The sequence below is a fragment of the Artemia sp. Qi Xiang Cuo genome, chromosome 10, assembly GCF_049724085.1.
Source record: "Artemia sp. Qi Xiang Cuo chromosome 10, ASM4972408v1, whole genome shotgun sequence".
Classification (NCBI taxonomy): Eukaryota; Metazoa; Arthropoda; class Branchiopoda; order Anostraca; family Artemiidae; genus Artemia; species Artemia sp. Qi Xiang Cuo.
In genome coordinates, this window is record NC_142803.1 from 58933563 (window position 1) to 58953938 (window position 20376).

At 34.2% G+C, this 20376-nt stretch overlaps 1 protein-coding gene across 4 annotated transcripts in view; it reads right to left on the reverse strand.

Moving 5' to 3' along the window:
* The window catches only part of LOC148947958 (uncharacterized), a 56772-nt gene that overhangs the window by 25768 nt on the left and 10628 nt on the right, over positions 1–20376 (reverse strand). For 2 of the 4 annotated variants that reach the window (XM_089095605.1, XM_089095601.1), the window contains exons 1-3: positions 19943–20056; positions 2466–2595; positions 68–238 (exon numbers count right to left, since the gene is read on the reverse strand). In XM_089095605.1, coding sequence (XP_088951731.1) covers positions 68–238; positions 2466–2508 — 214 coding nt within the window. In that variant the 5' untranslated portion in view covers positions 2509–2595; positions 19943–20056. Of the gene's footprint in view, positions 1–67; positions 239–2465; positions 2596–13817; positions 13884–19942; positions 20057–20376 lie in introns of those variants that run through there. The other 2 variants (XM_089095604.1, XM_089095603.1) reach the window with 2 other exon arrangements.

The window sequence follows — 20376 nt, forward strand, 5'->3', positions numbered from 1 at the left end:
CCTTTTACGAATAAATTATTCCATTTTGGACGTGCAAATATAAAGCTGAGGACATTTGAAAACGTACCTTTGTCCTTGCTAGTATTAAACTCCACCTTGAGAGGTCCAAAATCAGGTTCAAGCTTTGCAGATGGGCATGAAGGAAGAATACAAGGGTTGCATTCATGTTTAGATAATAAAATTGGTGGCGTACATTTAAGAACGTTTTCATTATCGCTTAGGAGTCTGTCTTCAAGTTCTGCAAAAGAAATAAAATATGGGGCATGTTAGGGGGATGTTGAACTAACCGACAGTCACATTATACTTGCTACTGCTACTAGTTCTATTGCAACTAATTGCCACGAGTATAATCCTTTTCAGAATTTAGAAGGCTAATCAATGGTCTAATCATTCAAAACAAGTATCAATGTTATATTTACGCAAAATTCCCTTAAGTTTTTCACCAAGGCCAGGTACATAAGGTAAAGAGATTATCTAATTGTCATTATCGATTCTGTGGACTGTGGTACTTATTTTATTTTATTATTGGTTATCCAATTAAATTTGTAAATGAAACAATAGAAAATATAAACAGTAAATATAAGGATACAATAAATAAGATAAATAAAATAAAAGAAGTAAATAAAATAAAACGAAGCAGGACTTCGATAGTACCTAGAATAGTTTCAACCATATAAAAGACCAAACATTAATCGGACTTTCAATCAATTAATTTCAATAACATGACACGTGGCCCTCAGTTCAAAGTTCCAATGTAAAACTATTATAAAAATTTTAAAAAATCGGACATTTGTCCCCGTGGAAGGACATACCCTAAAAAGACTCCTAAGTCAAAACCTTGATTCTTAAAAAGAAAAAAAATGTTCTGCAATTATTCCTCTTTTAACCAATAAAAACTATATGATATAAAACGAACAGAGTTTAATAAAAACAATAAAACTTTTTACAAATTTGTTTCCAAAAAAATGCAAAGAACTACATTAAAAACATAAGACAAGCAGAAGTAAAGCCAACTAGTGCTTCAAACTTAATCAAACATAAAGCAACTTGATCAAACACAAATTACTATACATCAATAAAATACGAAAAGAAACTACAAAAAATAATCAAACTAAACGTAAAATATATAGAAACTACAGCAAGCACAGTGCCCCTTACGCCTCGTTAAGAACCAAATACCATTTACATTTGACTGAAAAACAAAATGCATTTTACATTTTGTAATGAAATGCCTTTCAAATATGAATTTTAATATAAATTATATTGGTCGATATGTTGTCAATCCACATTTTATAAGATCTTTGTTCAGCAAACTAAGTATAAATATATATATTTTTTTTATATAATGACAAATAAAAATTCATACCTCAAACTAATAGTTGGTTTTAGTAAGGCGCAAGTGACGTTCTTGTCTTTAAGAGGCATAGGAGACATGAAACCTATGGTGATTTATTTTTGTTTTAGCTTTACTATTTAAGAACTATTAAGTTAATTTAAATACTATTAAGTACTATTTAACATAGAATCTCTTTGGTTTAAAATCGGTCTTTATATCCTTTTGGGAAGCTCCTTTGGTGGAGTTTGTTTTTACTTAACAAGATAAAAAAGTTTTGAGTGGAAATCGGCTAATTATAATAAGATATTTATCTAAATAACCTAGATAATTATTATCAAGGGTATCTTCATAATATACTGCAAATTAAACTTTTGTCCATCAAGACAGTTTCATTGAAGTTTAAGTTTCAATTATTGATGATATTAATATTCAGTTAATGATATTAACAGCAATGCTAATATTAATGTAGAGGTATGGGAGTCTTGACTTATAAACAGAAAATACTTTCAGAACCAAAGACGATTTATAATCAAATTAGCAAATTTTGTAGGATTTGTCATAATATAATAATTATAAAAGACTTGTCTATTAAGACAATTTCAGAAATGCCAAAATTCACTATGTGATGTATCAATAAAATACATACACAACTATGTTATTAATAATCATGCTAGTAAATTACATCAATTACTATTACTTTCTACTTTCCTAGCTCTGAACATTCCACTGGGGGGTGGTACTGAAATACAACTGTAATTGGTACTTTCCCAAATGGAAAGCAAATATAACAGTCTACGAAGCTGACCACCAGAGGTCTTGAAATTTCAAGCCATATATCTGTAAGGCGAATTCATACTAATTACAGGGAGTAGAGCTGTCCCTCTCCTTTCAAACCCTAGATCCACTAAAATTAGTGGGATAGTAGAAAGTGTGCAAAATAAATAACTATAGCAACAAATAAACAATACGAATTTAAAAATAAAGATTCTTAAACTTGCAATCACCAAGCAGTATCCTATAAACTGTTGACTTGAGGCCCTGCTTTGGAAAATGATCAATAGGATGGCCTACATAAAACTAGGAAATTCAGCTAGGAAAAAACTAGGAATTGCTGTAAAGATTTCCTTACCTTCCTTAACAGCAGCAAGATCATATAGTTTAGTCAGGTCCATTATCCAGCAATCATGACAAATTCACAGTTAGCTTTCCTGTTCAGGTTAACTAAATATATAGATTCTTAGATAGTTGAAACAGCAGCCCTTGAAAGAATACAAAGAGTAAAAAGCCTAAACATCCTTACTGATTAGGAAAGCTCTAAAATCCCTTTATGGAATATGAAAAGAAAAACAAGAACTTTTAGAAGTTTTGAATTGACAGTGAACTCTTTGAAAGATGGTAAATTGTTGATATAGATAATAAAATAATAAGTTTTGACTTTAGGGAAATTTCGACTTAAATCAGAAGATATTCTGAGCATCTGGACTCTAAATCCTGGCGTTTATCTTCATTCCGGAAGAATGAAGATGAACGCAATCTATTAAGATAAACACAATAGGGTGAATCGGGGAAAGTCCGACACCTTAACATGTTTTTTTTTGTTAAATTGACTCTCAAGATTTTTTTTTATGAGTATCTCATATCATCTTCTATCAAACTTTTTGTTACAACAGTTTTCCATATTATTAACTTTCTGATTTTCCCATATACTTTGCTTGTAGCCCATCACCAGGTCTCAAAGTTGGTGCAGTCTGCTATGTTGGACTTACCCCAGCTTTGGGGGAAGTGCAACATATACTACTAGCTTTTTCCAACAATATGTCAAAAATAATATGACTTCACCATCTTAAAGGGCATTGAGGAATCACTATAAGTACATAAGCAAACAATTTTTATGTCAAACTGACTGGCATCAAAAGGCCAGACCATACTTTTTTCTGCTGCTGTGGGGTAACTCCGACAGTGTCGGACTTACCCAACAAATAAACGTTACAAGTATCATAGCCGAGGTGCACAAATCACTGAATGTAAATGATTGCTTGTATTTTAAAAAGAAAAACATATCACACAAAATATGGTTTGACTCCAGATACAAAAAGTTACTCATATATGTTGTAGCTTACGTGTATGGGCATAAAACAAAGATCTACTGACGCTTGCTAGTAACTGCCTTGTACGATACAATAACCTGACGGATTTGGGCTATTTCAAATGGTCCGGTTTTCCCACTAAGTTTACTAGTCCTGCTTAATGTATTTGTCTTCTACAGTATCGAAATCGTCTTTCTTTGGCCAATTGAAAGAGTAGGTGGCAAGGCTCAAGCAGTGAAGAAACTTGAGCTTAACTTTTCCCTCGTCAGGAAAGTCTAGAACCCTTCCTATGTAACCTTGTTCGTCATTCCTTGCATCGTATCTAACTGCATAATACTTATTTAGCTTGGGAACAATCTTTTGCTTACTGGGTGTCTCCTTGTCATCACTGTCACTTTCTTGAATAGTATCTTGAATACTCTGATCATCCTCATCAGAGCCAAGTTCAAGGCTGATGTCTGATTCGCTATCACCCGTATCTCTATTGGCTTCCCTCTTAGGAAATATTTTTTTTCGATTTTATACCCTTCCCATCTCAACTTTTCTTCTTTCCTTTGCATTTTGCTTTCAAATTTTCTTCACTCTTAAGCACCTATAGATGCTCTTTTGATGTTATCACTTCTGACTCTCTTGCAATTTTATTCAGTTTTTCTATTCCTGAAACTGATGGTAGGTCGGGCCGCTTGATTGAGTGAAGAAGAATCTTTTCAAAAGTTTTTGATTGGTTGCCAAGCAACTTCTTTGGACTAAAGGTAACATAAAAGGTAATTTTTTCTAGTTCAGTGTTGACAGTGGTTGTGACTTTAGATGTGCCTGAATTTTTCTCCTGCTCCTTTTTCATTTGTGCATAGCGTCTCAACTTGGTAGGTTCAAACTTGGTTTGGTCAATTACGGATGGGTTTACTCTCATTGGAACACTCAGGTCAAAGATTCCAGTTGCTTTGAACGACTTTTTAATCAGACTAGGAGTGAAATAGGTATCCCATACCTTTGATAAGAGATATACAAAATCCTTCTTTGACAGAATGTTGCCAGGGTGCTCCCTCTGCCATTTCGAGAGATTCTGATCATAAGACACTTTCATTTCCTTGAAAACCACTTTATCGAGAGGTTGAAGCATGTGGAGGTAGCTTGAGAATTGTCACGTTAATTTCGTTTGCAAGTTTTGCAAGAGCAAGAGAAAGCTTTGCAAGTTTTGCAAGAGCATGTTTGCCATGTCCATCTAAGATGAGAAGTGCCTTTCCCTTTACATGAGGAAGAAACTGGAATTTAAACCAGTTCATAAAGAGATCAGACGTCATCCACCCTTTATTGGTAGATGAGTAAGATGCACCAGGGTAAGCTCCATCTACAGGTATCCATGAGGTCCCGGTATTCTTTGCAGAGAAAACTATTAAAGGTGTGAATTTTTCTCCGTTTGTACTGATACAAACCAAGGCAGTTGTATTTTCACGTCCATTACCACCTGTTCTACGAGTGGCTGGTGAGCCTTTGGCTCCAGCAACTTTCGTGTTGCCAGGATCCCTGCAGAAAGATGTCTCATCCAAATTAAACCAGCACTGGGGCTTTTCAAGAATATCCATCGCCGTGGCAGTTTCATATAACAGCTCATAAAAACCATACATTATGAAGGGGTCAGATTGCTGCAAAAGTCTTTTGTTTTCTAACCTCTCTGGTTTCTTTAGTGAAATTTTGTTTCGGCACTTGAACCCCACCCACCAGTCATGACCAGGTCGGTTGTCCTTAAATCTTGTTTGAACTTTGTTCTTGATGAGATAGTCTTGGACTTGGTCAAAAAATTCCTGCTTGCTCAGACCTATGCCCCGCTTTTCAAAGTATTCGGAGACCCTGAGCCATATCCTTTTCTATTTCAGCAGGAATTTCTTGACTCCTCCCTCCACCACAAACTGTTTTTTGACTTTTGTCTTCTTCATAAGATGGTCATGCAAGGTAGTGCACGGTATTTGAAATACTTTCGAACCCTGTAGCATAGACATTCTCTTTGAAGATATCTCTGCTAGCGCGTTTTGTAGCTGAGTTGCATCATATGTTCCTCCAACCCCGCGTTGTGTTTTCCAAACATAATTTCTAGGCATCTAGAAAAGACAAAGGAATTATGAATGAATGGATGAATTTATTCGAAGGGGAATTATGAATGAATTGATGAATGAATTGATGAATGTATTCGAAAACCTGTCACAAGCAGGTGTGCAAAAAATTCCAAAACAGACAGTAGCAGAATTCCAAAAGCTGCCAACACTTTAGCAGCAAAATCCGTGATTTGACAGCTTTTCTTTGAGCAAGAAGTATTTCTATAGGTAAAATTTTCAGAAAAGTAACTCATGTAACTTAGTATAGCTTGCGGTTAGAAATATCAATAGTTTTCTTAATCATATTTAATCATATTAAAGTACTGTCTCATATTTACTCTAATACTGCTAATGGTGTATAGTATTCAAAGTATCAAGTATACAGTATATAGCTTACTGCTGGTAGTTTATGGATTGAGTTGTACACTCCAATGATATTGGTATTATGAAAATAATACACACCCAACTGCATTCTTAATATTCATTGATCACTGTACTACAACTATAAAAAGGTCAGTATACTTTTACTAGCATAGGAAGAAAGGTCAGTAATTCAGTAATCTATGTCTGGTTTGGATGTGTAGTAAATAATTGAGACATAAACTTTTGAAAATAGTGAAAAAATTATTTCAAGTCAAGTGAAAGTAATAGTTACTAGGGGTGGATTGTCGTCAGTGATAAATCACTAGGGGTGGCAACCCTGAAAGAAAGGGGATTTTGGGGAACCGATTTTGATAATGTTTATGAGAAGACAGATTTTGGGGGAAATCCCCAAAAATTTGGGGATAGTGGAAGCACTGGTATTTTTGAAAAAAAAATGCCAACAAATTTTACAAGGCCATGAAAACTGTCCACTAGCATTGCTACTATGCTATCCCACTTTTTGCACGGCGGAGCACGACTTGTGTTTTGACACCTTTTCTTTGAGCAAAAATTATTTTATATGTAAAAAGCGTATTTTCAGACAAAATCTGACAACAAATTTGATACATGCCAAGTAGCATTTCTACTTTGCTACACTTTTTGCACGGCTGGTCACAAGTAAAGGTTAAGACGAAAAAAAAATTACAGGGGAGAAAGTTAAAGGAAAGCAGGCACAGAACTGCAATACATGAATGATCAACATAACACTACATTCCACTAAGTTAGTAAAGCCATCTAAGGATGGTTACTGGCTTCAACCTTTATTATCTAAAGCTTAGAATCTGTTCTACCATTTAAAATATCCATCTTTGGTAACATGGGGTAAGTCCGACACCCCAGCCAAACTTCCCCCGTAGGGGGTAAGACCGACATGTCAGACTTTCCCCAGATGGGGTTTATCGGGGGTAAGACCGACACCCCTCTTATCTGTTCAACTAATAACATTAGCTTGTTTTAAAAAATCAGGAAGATGCTCCTGGTCTTCTAGTTTCTAAGAAATGAAAAAAAAATTCTCTATCTCTCTTAATTTATAATCTGCATAAGTTAAAGTAAAGTCAGTTACCTGTGTTCCTAAAAAAACGCCGTCCAAAAACTTCAAAACCCTCTGAACAGAAGGCGTGCTAACTCTGCCAGAAGTTGATGGCACTGTTGCCTACTGCTACTAATATGGAAGAAAATATGAAAGCCTCCCACAGATACAATGGACCATAGACAAATTGAAGGTCGGTATCAGACTTACCCCACTGTCGGACTTTCCCTGATTCACCCTACCTGCAATATATTTTGTACATCAAAGAGGTATCCTGCTAAAAATACTCCTGTATTATTAGAGACATGTACCAGCTTATTATTTAGAAACAGGCAAAAGAGAGTGGGTGGTACGATCCATCCTTGGAGAACACATGTAGGAGGTAGAAAACTCTCCATTAAGTCCTTAGCTAGCCTGCACGTTGGTTCTTACCTTCTCATACATACTCCTTATAATATTGATAATACCTTAGAAAATCTTGTCATAGACAGTTAAATGTCATAGACAATCTTGCCTGATATGATTAAAGTAGATGAACAGTTGGTATAGTTCTTTACGAAATTCCAAATAGGCTACTGTTCCATGATCTGCTTGATCACAAAGACTTGGTCTATAGTGAATAGGCTCTGATGAAATCCAGCTTGATGCTCAAGTATCAAATGCCTTGTTATGTTTCTTATGCAATCTAGGAGTGTTTCCATGAAGATTTGAATGGGTTGCAGTAACTAATATAAGTCTGTAGTTGTCACAGCTACTTTAGATCCTTGCAGATGTTGACCAGAACTTCGGTAGTGTCTTGTTTAAGACACAACTATTATTATTTGATGGTAAAGATTGGTGATGACATCATATTCTACAATCAGCAATTCTACTTGTATACTGTCTATCCCAGCTTCTTTACTGTATTTAGAGGCTTGAGGGTGGTTTCTTACTTCTTTGTGCTGGGAACTACTGAAGGACTTCAAGATGGTTTTACTCTGAGATTTAGCTTTTCCTGAAAAACTCTTTCTAATTGTTTTGGATTCCAGAACAAATCGTAATTTTGCACCCATTTTAATCCAAGAGATCCAGGTTTTTTAATATCTACATAATCAGCTAGCTACATAGAGAATTTAAACATGAGGTTTGAGTTTCAAACCTCAGAAGTAATGAAATAATGATACTTTACTTTATTATGTCTTTAAATGCAAGGCAAGTTTTTTTGGTTTGGCATTTGAGTTATCTGAATCTATCATTGCTTTCTTGATCTTGCTTGTTTCTGAGAGTTCGTTCCTTATTCCGCATGTCAATAATCTCTTGTATAATCAATTACTTGCGTCCTGTAGACTTACTACAGAGTACAATCTTAGCTGTCTCACATACAGCCATGCAACTTGGCAATACAAGTTGATCAATGTTGGTTGGGCAAATAACACCATTTATGCAGCAGGAATTACCAGGATAATTTCTTAAACCACATTGGCCTGACATAACATAAAGAAAGAAAAAACGAGTAAAAATTGGGTTTTTAAAGGCCAAATGAAAATACTGAAAAACACAACAAAGCGAATATTTCAAGAGGACAAACGCCTCTCATCTTCAGCGCGAAACAAAACCCCATTTTTGCTCGTTTTTTCTTTCTTTATGAATTACCAGGAAAGTCCAAACCATATTAATTTTTTAACCGCTAGGAAACAAATTATCTTGAATGCATTGGTCGACTGTCTTCATTTTGACAAAGATTAAATATTGAAACTAAACCTGGCTTAGTTGAAGCAAAAAAAAAAAAAAAATTAAATTCTTCACAGTAATGAATGGTAAGTAAATAGTAATCCTTGCCAATAACGAAAGCATAAGAACCTAAATATTATATTAAATAAAAGAATTAGGCTATTAGGTTGATTCCAAATATGCATTTGTTTTGAGTTAATATTCATAGTTATAATAAAATTTTCTTAGTTATAGAAAAAGAAGGAAAATAACATATGCCGTTACATATTGCCAACAAAAATATGCTGTTAAATTTAGCATGCACGAACCACTATCTGAAGCCACTATAATCAGAAATATTTGATTTCGTATTTTCCCCAGAACAGATGCATGTTTTTTTTATTATTATTTATTTATTGTATTGATCTAGTTGTTCACTTGGATAAAACTTTAATGATTCATCAAATATATTGGTTTTGGTATTCAAAATTGAATTAAAAATATCAACATTACTCAGTAACATTCAAAACTTACAGCCTTTCTCAATATGGCCCAGCAGTAGAAATTCGTATTTGACTGTTTTAATCTTAGTTTCAATGCTTTGACTTTGAACAAACTCCTGATGAAAAAGCATCACTTTTTTAATAAATACCTAGAGTGAGAAGGCATTAAACATATTGGTCTTGGATTCCAAAGCTCAAAAATTGTTCGTCTCTAAGCTTTGATACCCATCAAAAACCAGAGAGAGAGAGCATTGAAATATTGAATGTTTTTTTCTGCGTTAGCGGAAGTATTATGTTCATAAAATTATATTATTTCATGAAATGCAATTAAACTAATAAGCTGATTTTTCTACTAGAAGTAAGGAACAACTAAAAAACATACAACAAAGTGAAATTATTCTGTACGTAAGGGGTACTGCCCGTCCTCAACTCCTCACTTATTAAGCTACAGTTTTTAGTTCTTTTTTTAAATCAATGACTCCTGTGCTTCAGCAAGATGCCCTTAAAGGCATGGGACATAAAGAAAACTTTGTAGTAATTTTCATTATTTTCCAAAATATGCCCAGGCCAAACCAAGATGAAAGTGGGATACTGACCCCTTAAACGCCCGGAGTATTGCTGTTAAAATATACAATCAATAATTGTAAATTGATTGAGTAATACCCCACTTTTTCTGCTTAACAATTAAAATTTTGATTTCAGTTTAAATTATAGACAAAATTTGGATAAACTTTAAAAATTTACAATCCCCCCAAATAAAATTATGGCAGGGCACATGATAGCCTACCTTGTTTTTTTCCACATATATGCCAGTAGAGCTAGGCATGGGAATTACTATTTTATGCTACACAGAGAAATATCTTAACTAATTCCTACTTCACCAATACCTCTTTCATCATTTACCTGAAGGCTATTGTAGAGTTAGCTGTTTGGGAAACAAAATCTACACTTTTAGGCTTTACCTCCCACCCCTGCCTACACAATGAAAGAACCCTTTCCCTTCATGATAGTTGATATGCAATTACACATCACCAAACATAATTTCACAAAAATAAAGTCAATCAACTTTGTAAAATCCAGTAGGCTACTGCTACCATGTGGTATTACTTCCTCTGCAACTCATAAGATAGAGGTATTTGATACATTTAAATCAATTAGGTTTTCAGAATCTTACATTGAATGCTGTTGAAAGTCCTCTTTGGAGCAAAGATGTAGTTTGGTGCCATAAAATGGCAGAAAACAGCACTTTACATGGCAGAAGCTTTATAGTCACATAAAAAGGAACTTTTAAGCTATGTTCAAATGGGCTGTCTTCTTATTTTATAGATCTCCAGTTAGTTTGCAAGACGTAAGTACCACATGGTAAGTTACCACTGGGTAATAAGAATGGTAAGTTTTAGGTCAAACTTACTGGTAAATTTCATAAGTGGCAAGTTTAAGTTTTTGATGAACATAAATGTTCTCAATTGAAACAAATCCATCAATTAGAGAGCTGCCACTTCACAAAAATCTATTGTAAAAAAAATTATTCATAAGATTCAATGCGTGAGTCATACACCTTTGAGCTTATACCAATATCACTCTGTTGAACTCCCTCTTTGTCATTTCTTTCCTGATTAAAAAAAAGATACAAGGGGATAAGTGATGGGTCATTCAGTCTGAATAAATAAGATGTTTATAGCAGAGGTCAATTTCATTTGGTTTTTGACTTTTTACTCAAATTTTCTTACTAACTATCTTTAACTATAGAATAAATAATCAGTGAATAATATATCCGACTATAATGCGGATAATAAGGCCTATTAATACAAAATATTCCCGTCCAATCTCTTCTAATCTAGCACTGTGATAATGACACAGCAGCAACTAGTGCCCAAACATAAATATTTCCCATCATCCCACTAGATTCTTAATTATTTCTGGATGAAGCGTCGTTATAAGGGAGTTTCCTCAAAATCAAATGGAAGCTTTTCTTTGGAATCTTGGTTTTCAAATGGATACTTATGCTGGCTTTTGCCAATGTTTTGACTTTTTATCTTATTTTTTGATCTCAGCCAAGTCTGCCTCAATGTCTTTAGTTGTTTTCCATACTCTATATCCGTCCATTGCTGCATATGTTTATCAAATACTTTTCATGATTTATTGCATTCGTTAGTATCAGGTAAAAAAAAAACATCCTTTTGATTTTTTAATTGTTAAACTGATATTGTTACCAGCTTTTATTCTGATTGGCGGAAGGTAGTCTAGAAAAGTTTTCTTTTTTGTTGTTTTTATTACGTAAGTTTTCCTTCTATAAAGACTATGCAATTAAAGTATAAAAAAGGAAAGTTTGGTATATAGGATGTAAAATTATTGCAGCTTTTTCTTAAAGGTAATATTCCATGATGGGTAAAACCATGCAGTTTCGAATAAATTGCACAGTTTATTGCATGGATTCGAGCCAGAAAAAAGTCTAGCAATGCGCAAGACGCTGCGTTTTTCGAAATGATTACCTATTCAACAACTGAGTTTAATATTCCAGCAGGACTTCCACTATCCCCAAATTTTCGGGGATTTCCCCAAAAATCTATGTGTCTCCCCGAAATAAAACTGGTTCCCCAAAAATCACCCAATCACGGTGTACCCCTAGTGTCTATCCCTAGAAAATATTACTGTGCATACCATAATTTTTCACTACTCTCTTGTTTGTTGATTTTTGTCTCCTGTGTTACTTTGCATAAAGACCAGATCAATACAATTTAAGTATAGACGGTTCTAAAAGTGTCTTTGATTTTTCACATTTACCTAACTCTTGCTCCCCCCGACAATAGTTGAAAAGGCTGGACTGGTGGGATGCTTCATTTCTTCTGCAAGGGTTTGATGATGTTGGTTTTTCATTGAATTTAATTTACACTATATGAATTATGTTGCATCCCATCAAAAATAGTTCCTTGTAGATAGCTTTCAACTTATATGGGACTATATGGGATAGCACTTGAACAAAATATGTTATAGTTTAAAAATAATTTTTAACTCTCAAATTCTTGTAGAATCATTGAACCACACGTGAATTCAATTTTGATTTTTTTTTTTTAACAAGGATTTTCACTGGTGGTTTGAAGTCCTGGAAGCCGCAATTCTTCTTGTTTTGGCTTCCGTGATTAAAATTTTTACGAACTTTGCCCTTTTGCAAAAAAAATAGTTATTGGCAACCAATCAGAAAATTCATTACGTCAGTGTTGGCGTTAGATCAACCAAATATTCATTGGTTTGAATGTTTGATTGGGCTACAAGGTCCACTGAGCTCACGGGCAGCTTTAGTTGGTAACTCGTTAATCTTAGCCAAGTAAAAAAACGCATAAAAAAATGTATAGGCTAACTAATTTGAAAATGTAAATATTCTAAGTAGTAAACACAAATAAAATTGGTGTCAGGTTTTCTTAGGATGTAACTACGCAATGAGCTTTTAGCACACAGATTTAAGCAAAATGAAAAAAAGGCAACGTGATGATCTATTCTCTTCATGAAAGAGTCGTGGGTACCTTTACAGTCTATGTCAATTGATAGAATGTGTGATATAAATGAGGGTATTCAGAATATCAGGAAAGTGCTTTTTGATGATGTGAAACTAGATCAATTAACAGCCTGTCTGAAATTCGTGAGGCCAATTTCCCTTGGCTGCCACTTCTTTGAAACAGAGGAAGCTCTTGCTTTGTGTGTCATCCTGTACTTCAATTTGCTAGACCGGCATTTCCTGGAGACTGTACCATTTTTGCCAGTCTCAAAGGCCAAGGAAAGGAAAATCCACAGGCTATTTGCGTATGATTCCACCCTATCTGCAGCTACTCTACTTGATCTACTTTTTCGTTCGGACTCACAGATACATGGTGGGTTTGCGGATATAGCAAGTTGAATCAATGAGCTTGCTAAATTTTCCTACCAATTTTGGAAGGATGGTGATTCATTTAACAAAATATCTGAAGCTGACTTTGTTGGGGTCTTGAACACAGAACTATTTTGATACATCTATAAAAGTGGCCCATTTTCCAAATCATTGTACTTTGAGAAAGCAAAAGCTGTTGAATAGGCAGCTTGCTGGTGGGCTGTTTTTTTTGTAAAGTTGGTGCTTACAGGAGTGGCTGTAAAAATTTCAACAATTTATGTTATTGTAGCCTCCTGCAACAGACACTGGTCAGGTTATGGACTTGTACAGACCCACCGCAGAAACCAAATCAAGCATGAAACAGCAAACAAAATTCTAATGGTCTGTCAGTCACCATAGGTCACTAAATAGCAAAAAAATGAGCATCACTGTCCAACTTCAAAAATGCATAGAAATCAACGTGAAAGGCTGGAAGGGATATTCCTGCTACCATCATGTCTTTCTATCAATAGTTCACTTCCACGTGATATTAGAAATGGTCTGGTGGGAGATGATCTGCCAGATCAAAGCATTTGAAGATCCAACAGATGAGGAGGAGCACCAGCAGTTCTGGCTTATCTCTTGTTATATCTTATAAAGAATTATCTGAAACCTAAAGTACATTTTATATAATTCCCCCCCCCCCCCGTGAAAACGAAGTAGGTAATAAACAAATAAAATGCTGCAAAAATAATATTTTGTCTCACTCTGAGAAGAGAGAATATTTTCTTTTAAATTCATGAGCATTTGAAACTTACCAAAAATACTGGTAACTTAATCGGTAAAAGTAAGTTTTGAAACATACTGGTAAATCTTGCACACTATCTTCAGTTTGACAAAATCACCCTAAAAAAGAAGAACATATAGACATGCATCTATATGTTCTCTTACATGATGAATCTAACAAAGCAATTTTCTCTAAGATCACTTGCTTTTTTGGAGGATGTTTCCCACATTTTTCAAAAACCAGGCAAATTTGTTTCTGATTTGTGACTTTTGGTTGGTAACCATAAACAGAATGAATTTTGTATATTTAGAATCACCACACCATAAAAAAAAATTCTATTGATGTGTCAATGGTCAAGAAAATTCAGTTTTTAGTTTTTGTGAAAATTAGTACAGGTTTGTCATTTCTTAAAGTTCAATATTGCAAACTATTTGATAAAATTCTCTTATGATAAACAATTTATTTGAAGCTGTTCTTTTTATTCAGTTGAATTGGAGTATCAAAACAAAGCAGAAGAATATGACAACAGGTTGTAAGTTTAGATTCACTTTTTCTTTTGCTATTATGTACTTTTTTTTTATAAATGTCTGAAGATATAGGGGTCCCAGTTTGATGGATAGAATTGCCCTGTTATGAAAGAGGTGTACTTGATATGACCATTATAAAATCAAAACATGGTATCTATGCCAGCAGGGTGAGTTTTTAGTACAAGTCCTTGGAAATGTAAAGATCTTGGCAAAACCCCACGTTAGGGGCTCTTGATGTCTTGGAGATGTGTTGATGAAGGGCAGGTAAATGAAAGTTAAAGAAATGAAATCATAGCCAAAAATAACCCCTTTGAAGCTGTTTTTAAATTCCTAACTCTACCCCTTCTGTAGCCTATTCTAAGGCTTGAGAAACTGCATAAGGACAAGTCTATTTATATGCACAATACTTAAATTTTCCATTTTATTTATTATTTAAAATGAAACAAAAAATGGAGTAAGCCATAGGCTTGTCTTGCAACAAATTGGGTATTGATTGGTACTATAATTAACTAATAAACTCCTTAGGCTCAACACATTACAAAAATAAGAAAATACACTAGAATGCATAAAGAGACAAATTCATTAAACTGTTTTTAAGGGCACTTAGTAAAACAAATCATACAAATTACATAAATATTATGGTTCTACACACTGTGCTTCATAAAAAAAATGTTCCAACCAAAGCTGTAACATTATTTCTTGAAACAACATGGTCAGGTAACATATTTCATGATCTGATGGACCAACTTACAAAAGAACCCTGTCAAACATTTCTTAAAACCCTTTTGTGATACAATTTTAACGAATTCTGCAGTGTGGCTGAATAATGCCTACACAGATAGAAATCACTAAAAGACAAATCATCAACACCTTTAATAATTCAAAATGCATTAATTAAGTCCAAACTATCCCTCCTGGATTGCAGAGATGGTAGGCTCAAATGTCTTAGTATGTGCTCATAAGGCAAGCACTTCAAGAAACAAACAAATATTGATGCCCGTTTTTGTACTTTTTCAAGGAGCTGTGAATCACATTCTCTTGTTGGATACCACACAGATGTGCAGCATTAAACTAATGATTGTGTCATTGTCTTATATAGCATAGTAAAGCTTTGCAGATTAAACTTTCTTTTGAAACAAAACACACTGTAATTAACTTTACATGATACAGCTAATACTTGTTTATCAATCCTCAATTGATTATCAAAATCAATACCACGGTCCCTAATGGAGTCAACAGAACATGTAAAAACTTCACCAATAGAATTCTGGTATACTACTCTATTTGTTAGATAATATACCACATGATAATTTCCCTGATTAATATTCATTGAATTTAAATTACACAAACTAAATAATGCATTTAAATCATCCTGTAGAAGAGCCACATCATCTTGGGAAGATAAGCCCTTGTAAAGCTTAACCTCAACTGCAAACATTTTGATTTTACTGCATTGAGTTACCTGTGGCAAATCCTTCATAAACATACAATACAGAACTGGTCCCAAGCAACTACCCTGAGGGACTCCATTCAAAAACTACATTGGTTAGATGAGGCTTTGCCAACCCTAACATTATGTGACCTGATTGTTAGGTAGCCTGTAATCCAAGCGAAAGTTCTCTTTCTAATCCCATACTTTTGGCATTTTTTCAACAGTAGAGGTATTGATACCTTGTCAAATCCTTTACAAAAATCAACATAAACAAAATCAAACTTTTGACCAAATTGGCCATCATTTTAAAACGTTTAATTACTTCCACTAGCTGAGTATTACAAGACCTGTTTTTCCTAAAACCATGTTGTGCCATATGTTGCAGTTTATTTTTTTCAAAATAATTTTCAACCCAATCAACAATTATTTTTTCCATGATTATAGAAAAAATTCAAGTGCTCAAAATAGGTCAATAATTACTTAAATTTGATCTTAGTCCAACCTTATGAAAAGGTTTTATTACTGCCTTTTTCCATGCAACAAGGTATTTACCAGAATCTAAACAAAAGTTAAAAAGAGAAGCAAGAGGTCTGGCCAAGCAAGAAGCCAATTCATGCATGACAACATTTAAAACACCATCAATATCAGGGGGTTTATCAACAGAAATATTCTGATTAATCTTTTCAACAAGTTCAGGTTCAATGCCTGAGTCATCAAACTCCAACTCTTGTTGCAGTAAAGGAGCTACCAGCATGGAATTAGGTTGCACCATGAGCAGCAGGATTTACAAAAAAATGATGAAAAAGTGTCATTAAAAATAGCTGCCTTTCTCCTGTCATCATCAATAGATACACCAGTGACTGGATCACTGAAGATTGTAGATGAGGGTGATTGGTCATTGCTTCCCTTATTTACATACTTCTTGTATCTCTTTGGACAACTTTGCAGGGATTCCATGAGAGACAACTCTACTGACTTAGTGTGTGATTGCAGAGAGATAGTTCAAACATTTCTTGCTCTCTTATAAGCACATCAAGATTTATCATTCTTAAATAACAGATAATGTCTCCAAAGTTTATTTTTCAAAGATATTGTATCCAGGACAAATTTATTCAGGCTCTTATATTTTTTACCAGCCTCTATAGCCCAGTGCTTTATAATAAATGACACTTTTCTTTGGCGCTAATTTCCAATACTTTCCCTTTATTTGCGCTATGGACAGGCAGGGGACAGGTGTTTAAAGCTCTATTCTGTTGACTGGGGCCCTAGCTCTCCCTTTTTTTTTGCCACAATACAACCATTTTTAATTCCTACATTTTGATCACTACCAGCAGTTCGTTTATTGATTTCTTCTATTAGTTTTTTTTGGTACTGTTGGGCTTACTGGTACACACAAAAGAAGTCAAGTATGGTTACTGGTAATAAAAAAAATTAAATAGGATGAATGGGTAACAGTTTAGAAACAAATTTGGGCTATATTTTTGCACATTATAGGGGTGGGGGGTAAAGCATAGCATATTAAATACGTCCCAACCTAACCTAGGTACCTTCCCCCCTAAATCCAAAAAAACAACAGTTTAAAAATTGTAAATTCAATGAGAAACCATGCTCTTCAATCAATTTACATAGCAATTACCCACTATATGGGTCTCCAGGACTGCATTCCTTTGATAGTCTATAGTGCTGTGTAGCCTACCATTAAGCACAACTGTACCATTTTTTTCTGTGTAGCAGGTCTTCTTTTGAGGTGTCAACATAGAAATGAATGTCCTCCTTTTTTATGCAGGACTGTATTAGAATGTCAATTTTCATTTTAAATGAACTAACTGAGAACAGTAATGGCTTTGGTTGATTAAATGAGCTAGCAGCATTGGAGTTGGGGTTAGTGCTTGGCAGCCTTTGCAAATTGGTCACTGCACCAACATCAATTTGGAACTTGTTTTTCAGAAAATTCTGTAAAAAATGTAAGTTATAGGTTTAGAGTGGGACACCATATGCAACTAAATTCATGCATCTTTTTGTCTGTCATTCTCTTGTAGCACTATCCTTTGAAATTCAATTTGTAGCTTATCTACAAAGGTTTGCTTGACTATCTCCTCAACATTGGCAACAGACACTTTAGATGAAATGATGTTTTCTAAGCTTTGCACTTTAGCATTAATACCTTCAAGAGAGGTATGTATTTCATTTTGAAATGTAACATACATATCTTTTACTTCATTACAATGCTCATTCAGAACATACTTCAGCAGCCAGGGAAGATCTTGCTGGGCTGAACCTTGTGATTTACACATGGGGCATACCCAGGTGCTACAAAGTTGGTTGTTCATTTTCTTCTATATTCAGTGGAAGACATTAAGAGGGAATTTGCACATAATCATTGATCATATTCATCATACTGTATAGGACAAGAACTGTTGCCTAGCAAACACCCAGCAACAGCACATTTATTTATGTTTTTTTCCTAATTAGTTGGTTTCTGATGTTTGCTACTTTGTGGAGGGGGCATCACACTGGCAATACTATACTGAATATAAAATTCAAAACAACCAGCAGGTGTGCTTACTCTATAATCAATAGTCAAGTATACTAAGGATACCTAGACTGCTAACATAAGGATAACACAGCAAAGTCCAAAAATTAGGGTACTATAGTTTGCAATACTCAGCTGTCCACAATTATAGGCTACTTAGTAAACATAGCCAGCAATGGCAGAGAATTAAAAAATTCATATAAGCTGACTAGTCCTAATTGAAATTTATCAAAATGTAAGAACAAAAAATCTTAGCCAATTGTCAAAAAATTGGCTTAAATTATAAGGTAGACTTTTATTATTATTTTTTTTTTTTGCTGTTGTTCAAATTATATAGCCTTGATTGACCATTTGGTAAAGTTCTGCCAAATCATATTAATGGCTTGCGCATAAAGTAGAATATACCACTTGATGCCCTTTTTTATGCTGATTATAAATATAGTAATCATTTCTATCTGGAAATGAAAAAACATGAACTGCCATCAACGGATACTAGCAAACAACCGTCGCTAGTATTGCTAGTATTTGCTAGTATCCCTTGATGGCAGTTCATATTTTTTTGATTTTGTGCAAATCACGGATATTGGTGAATAACTTGCTTTTATGGTTGTTAGGTATTTGGTTTTAATTCTGTTAATTTTTGGCTTTTATTGAATTTTATTCATCTTTTAAGTTTTTGTTTTTGGTTCTTTCACATTGACTTTGTGTGTTTGTTTTTTGTTGTTTTTTTCTTCAGCACTTTCCTTGGTTACATTATTTTGTTTTGCGCTGAAGAAGAGAGGCGTTTGTCCTCTCAAAATTTTTGCTTTGTTTGTTCAGTATTTTCATTTGGCCTATAAAAATCCCATTTTTGCTTGTTTTTCTTTCTTTATCTGAAATGGCATATATAGGGGGGGGCTGAAATTCATTTCCAATAGAAATGCTTATTATATTCGTAATCAGCATTAAAAGGTGTTCAATATCTACGAAATCATATTATTGAGTTAGGAATAAAGTGAATACACCATTTGATGCCTTTTTTATGCTGATTACAAATATAATAAGCATTTCTATCAGAAATGAATTTCAGCCCCCCCCCCCCTATATAGGCTATACCTAGCCTAACCTAACCCTGAATTGGCTTATATAGGGGGGGGGGCTGAAACTCATTTCCAATAGAAATGCTTAGGCTATTATACTCATAATCAGCATAAAAAAAGGCATCAAATGGTGTAGGCCTATTCACTTTTGTCCTAACTCAATAATATGATTTCGTAGATATTGACCAAAACGGCATCAAATGGTGTTTTCACTTTATTCCTAGCTCAATAATATGATTTGTTAGAACTTTACCAACTGTTTTGCCAGGAATCCTTGCTATTTAAAATATGCTCAGTTTTGTTTAATTTTGCATACAAGGCTAGATACTCTTTCTATTTGAGAATTTTGTCTAAATGTATTTTATAAAATGAACTTATGATTAAGAAAACTTATCCTATAATCCATGAAAATTTCAGTCATATAGCCTAGGACTGGTTGAACAGTTTGATGAGTCTATAAAAAACCATATAATCTAGCCTATAGTATGATGGAGGAATTATCCTGCAGTCCATTTCCATATCTGAAAATAGCCTATTGAAACATAAAATAAATAGTCTGAATGAAAGAAATGCTTAGCTATTTACCATGACAATAATGTTCTTTTCTACTTCTTCTTATTTTACACTAGCCTACTGCATCTTCAGAGATTTACCCTGAGTTCCCACTGATGCGACTTCCCACAAAACGGAAGTTTTTGCGTGATCCTTCAAATATCCTCCGTTTTTGCTGCAAGCCTATGCGTCACAATGATTCAATCACTACGTTGAACCAAAATTACTAGTAACTGAGGAACTAATCATGTTTATCAAAAGTTTTTCATCAATAATTGGCAATCAATATGAGGGCTGTGTCCTTCTAAAATGATATTTCAATAGACTAAACAACAAATAACAAGTGGAACATTAGGTATTTTTTTTATAAGACACTGGAACTCCGAACCTTAAAAAAATATTTCAACCCTAGGTTCATGGTCCGTCTTCAGCATAACACAAATGCAAATATAAAAGATAAACCTACA